General features: G+C 42.8%; 1 protein-coding gene across 1 annotated transcript; it reads left to right on the forward strand.

Moving 5' to 3' along the window:
* Window positions 1–4595: 4595 nt before the first annotated feature.
* PHALS_06291 (uncharacterized protein) lies at window positions 4596–5322 on the forward strand (the record flags this gene model as incomplete). The annotated part of the gene is made up of 2 exons (XM_024719552.1): window positions 4596–5250; window positions 5303–5322. The coding sequence occupies 2 exons, from the start codon at window positions 4596–4598 to the stop codon at window positions 5320–5322; spliced, it is 675 nt and encodes a 224-aa protein (XP_024584840.1).
* Between the last annotated feature and the right edge of the window lie 61 nt (window positions 5323–5383).

Here is a 5383-nt window from a genome sequence, read left to right on the forward strand (position 1 = left end):
CAAATCCAATGTACGGACGTGTGCATGTTGCAATAGAAAGCAGTCAGCCAACTAGCGAACGGTATGGTTTCGAGCGCATCTCCAAACGCCCAACTTCTATACTTGGTGAATGTGATGTCGGGAGTATTAGTCCGGACGCACATAGATTGTCGACATCCTTGGCGTTTCTATGGCCAAATCGCTCAATCCCGTCGTCAATGAAGTGTGCCTGCTTGATCATTAGGGCTAACGCTATCTGTATTGGGCTACACTTAGCCATTACATGAAGGTACATTTATGTAATGTCTGTATGAATCGCGGGAATTAATAATAGAAGTTATCAGTATGGTGTTTCCAAATGCATACGTGATTTCTGGTATGAACTCACAAATATTCTGTGTGATACAGAATGCTGGCTTCTACTTTGGGATCTGTACTGGTGACGAGACCTACGTGTCTCTGTCTTTAAAACTGGGTGGCTTAAGCCAGTCACTTCTTCTGATACCTTCCACGATAGTTAAAGTTCAAGCTTTTAAATTTCAAGCTCCGTACACCCAGATCTTGTATCAATTAAATCTGAGGTTTATTCTCTGTACACCCGTGAGTCAAAAATCAGGCACTCAAGTTTTTATAAGGTAAACCTCAAGGAGCCCCTGAAGTGTTTTGCAAGTAGCTAGGAAGTATAACTCATTTTTATTCAGCTTCAAATTTGCTTTATCCAGCTGCTTACACCCAAGATCTTGTACCTGTTAAATCTGAGGCTTATCCACTGTGCACCCGTGATTCATAAATCAGACACTCAAGATTTTATTTGTAAAACCTCTAGGAGCCCCTGGGGTGTTTTGTATGTAGCTAGGAACAATTTCACATTTTTATTAAGGGCTTCGGTCGCTCTAATTCCCTCCAAGTCGGGACTGTACTTCTCCCTGTATGTCAGAAATCGTTTTCTCGTCGCACAAGCGTGTGTGTTGTGTTTAAGGGACTGTGTGTGAACAGCGCCCTCTTACACGATCTTTTCATGTTCGAATTCCATCCTAAAATAAACTGCACCATGACGAGATCCTGGTGATCAAACCAAATTTTTAAATTCCCTTCACCATTGGTAATTTGCCACTCGTCTTGTCTGCAATGATCATAGCATCGAAATACAGACATAGGTAAGATTTCCTCACGTCAACGCATTGATCCGATCCATTTCTATGAAATCGTTCGCCTTGAAGTATGACCAGTCATCTCTTCTCGGCACTTACAGTTTGCTTGTGTCGGTATATGGCCTTTTTCATCTGGCACGCGAACCTTTGAGCTCTCTTGACATCGAGCGGGATCTCCATTTAAAAATGGTCGGATAGCACAATCTTTGAAATGGTGGGAGCTGTTCCATTTGTAAACAAATACCGCGCAAACCCTGAGTAAATCTCCAATCGGCCACCGGGGAATGAATGTAGAAGAAACCCACGCCGTACCTAAGCACAAACTCTATTGTCACCAATCATGACTTGCAATGCACCACTCTACCATTCCGACCTCATTTCTTAGCAAAGCCCCTGCAGTACACAATACGCTCAATAGATCCCCGTGGAATGAGCGTCCATAATTTTTATGGTGGTACGACCGTAATTCGGAGCCCATCGCCTCGCGCCACTGTTTTACCTCGTCACGAGCCGTTTCCTGCACAGGCAAGTCTGATTTTGCACCAATACCTACATCGTTAGCGAGAATGGCTTGGAAAAAAAGCCTTCTTTGTCAATCCTTGCACGCTTTCAGGATGGTGGACCTTCACTCCCTTTAATAAAGTCGTCATCTGTCGAACAATTTTCTATCATCAACATCGTCCCGCGCGCACGCTTTAAGCACTTAGTTTAAGGTTGAATTTCAATTAATTCTTCTGCAAGATTCGTCGAGAGCTCGGCATACCAATTGGTTTTCCTGTACATTTTATGCTGGAGTTTTGTAGTCTGTTAGCTCGGAGCACAAAGAGGCTAGAAGTGAAGCACGCAACCCTACGATGATTCATGTTGGGCCCCTACCCCTCCATTTAAGCGTCTAGAACGTCTTTTTTTCTCCCCAATCCATAAATTCATCCTGATCTAACTTGCATTTATTTGGACTGATTGCGGCGCCTATATCGTCATTGTGTGACTGTTTCTTCTTTTAGAAGGTATAGTTTGTAAGTGCAGCCCTCCACGCTAGTTCAACATAAACGATCAGGGTAAATTAATCTTCTTGTTATTCATATCGCAAATATGATATCCCTGTGCGAATTTTGGCAAACCCAAAAATCTCTTAGCCTCGAGCTTTGTTGTCTTCACATCATCAACGTGTGCATACCCTTGACATCCAAATACCTAAAGGAGATCCATCTGAGACTCCACCCCCTTAAATCTCACCTCGTTCGTAGTGTTTGGATTAATTGTGTAAGGGGAACGATTGATCACACTGCAGTGCCGACTGCTCTGTCCACTAACAGGTTGGAACGCACTTGTAGTGGAACATCGTCTTCCTTACGAACTTCGTTCCGTTATCCGAGCGCAAGTACTTGATGCGGGTTCCCGATTGATTTTTGTGCCTGGTTATGAGCATTTCCTTTTTTTATTCCTCCAAGCCAGTTAATGTGCCACCATATATCGCTAATATTTATTCACAAACGTTAAAACAAACTTAATCTCTCCCATCGAGAGCGTTTCCATGGGCTCCATTATGTCCATTTGCACTAGCTTCAATACGTGTGGCGTCTAGAGCATCTTGTGAATGCTTCACTTGTCTGCTTGCCATTCATGCGGCCACCACATAAGGACTTAATGACTTGTTTTAGCGAAAGCATACCGCTTCTGGAGCGCAACTTTTCTATCAAAAGTTAATCGTTTGTATGTTTTTCGAGCTGGCCATAGCTCCGACTAAGTATCAGCTCCCGAGTATTGCACCGATTGTGCCTCCCTTTGCTGACCTTCCAGCGTGAAGCTTTACAGTACCTTGTCCTCGTTGCCATAGCACAGTTATTGTCGCAAATGGTACACGAAACACGCTAAAATTTCAAAACTTTCGCACGTTCGGCAATCTTTCCCACCGGCAGGAAATGTCTATCAAATCCGGAAATAAGGAGAACTCCCATCATGGATATGCGTCTTCTGTTTAAGCCAATTCTATTCGCCGTTTTGGTTCCTTCAACGCTAAATTTCTGCCATCTTTAAACGTCACCTTGATGCTGGTTTCTAGCCGCTGAGGATTGACCGAGTCACCTCGGTGAGGGGTCATGTGCGATATCAGGCTGATGTCAACTAGCCAGCCAGTTTATCGATCCTCACCCACAGCAAATACTGCATCATGTGCGATCATGTCCTGTGAGGGGTCATGTGCGATATCAGGCTGATGTCAATTAGCCAGCCAGTTTATCGATCCTCACCCACAGCAAATACTGCATCACTTATTGCTGAAACGGTCTTTAGTCTGGTGCTGAATTTTGATGACCTGGACAACGATGCACAACTTCTTGGCGTCATTCATGAGCCACATCATCTTGTTCTTATCCTCTACAACCATGATGTACCCCAGCAGTTCACGTCTAGTTAATGTCATCCTCTTGTTAGAATTCCGATGTCGGTAGTCACCATCACCCAGGAGGATATTTGCAGCGGGGCTGTCGTAGCTTAGCTCTTGAGGAAGCGTAATTCAGGTCACCGACCTTAAGTACGAGTTAGCGGATCACAGTTCGCTCACTCCAAGAGTAATTATTGCCTTACCCAAGGCAAATTATCTCTTCTGTTTAAAGTTGAAAACTGATATTTATTTATTTTTATCTAAACCGCCTAATTTTCAAATGTATCGGTTTTCCTAAATATATATAGTAATTTCTAAATACATTTTTAACTACTGGCTATCTAGCCCTTGTTTGGGTTGGTCACACCATGCCCATTTGGTGTGACACACACCCGTGTTACCAGGGTATGTGAAATTCCGTTACAACATTGGTGCGCTTGGTACTCATGACGAAAGTGTCGTGAAGCGAGGTTTGGTTGCGGCTGATTTAGAGAAGATGGCAAAAACCGAAGTGAGTATAATGGCAGTCGCTGTTCCATCGCGCTATATTGTCAAGTACGGCCGGCATGTGTTATCTTTCATAATTAGTATTTTCTTAATATTACGTTAAAATGATCTTTACATAGATAATGTGCTCATCCTCTTAGTACGACGGTTTCTACAAAATAGCGAGTTATATATAGATACAGTATATGGGGCTGATTACGTGTGGCATTACAGACATGTAGTCGTGTACATTTCTAATGGCTGCATATGATATTTGACAGGTTAATTTCTAAACAAGTGTGTCAATTCTCTATCTTGATAAAAAGCCGTCCATAAATTGTTGATGAATTTGTAAGAAAAATTGTTACATCCCCCTCAAGATCCTTAAGCCATGATTGTCATTCCCTCGCACTGCTGCATTCTGCCCTTAGTTTTTGGGGCTTACCTTGCTAACGACGGCCGAGACTATCACAGTAGATGATTCTGTATCCAATGCTGTAGCTGTTGTGCCAAATCAGCACATAAAAACGCACACGCAATCAAGACCGGATGGTGATCGCGAATTGCTCGAGGAGCGAGTCTTTCCTACTTCGACTATGACCGGATTAGTTGGACATGAGTTTTATCTATTTGGAGATACATCTGTTCCCAAAGAAGTGATTGATCAGCTGCACATGATTAAGTATGTCTTTGAAACGGAGCGTTATGACGGTCTGATGGATGAAGTTGCGATTTATAGTATCTTGGATGTTGTTGCAGACAAAACCGAGCTGCTTCGTCATTATTCCTTGCTAGCATGGCTTGGAACGAAGTCACTTAAGGATCAGAAAGCCGCAATTTCGACTCTTTTCAACAATTTGAAGCAAAGTGTGAGCACCAAATTCATTCTGCCAAATATTTTGGAGAATGGAAAGAAGGAAAGAGACATTTCTTATGTTTTGGCTTTAGCTGTGGAGAGGGAATGGTGGTTGAGCATTTCGACGAGTGAGATGTACCATGTTCTAGGAATTTCTTCCGACTTCAAGACGGATGAAGATTTTGTTAAAGAATTGGGACCATTACTTTGGGGTAAATTTGACCATATCGGAAAAGAGGATTTTGTAAAGTTGATGTTGACGAAAATGCGAGAACGATCAAGAGATGAAATTATGTGGACGAACATTATTTACAAGATGCGGAGTGACAAAAGTGTTATTATGCCCTGTGACGAATTGTTAAATGAGCTTCTTCGGACGTACGACACAAATGCAGGTGCTTTGCCCATCGATGCCGTCAGGATTCTGACGGAATTCGATTTGTTTAGTATTTATCGTCCAGCGGTAACAAAAGAAAAGAGTGTCGAGATGTTGATAAGAGAGAGGTTACTTCAGCTGTCACCGGATGA

Source organism: Plasmopara halstedii (assembly GCF_900000015.1).
Source record: "Plasmopara halstedii genome assembly, contig: Scaffold_2956, whole genome shotgun sequence".
Taxonomy (NCBI): Eukaryota; Oomycota; class Peronosporomycetes; order Peronosporales; family Peronosporaceae; genus Plasmopara; species Plasmopara halstedii.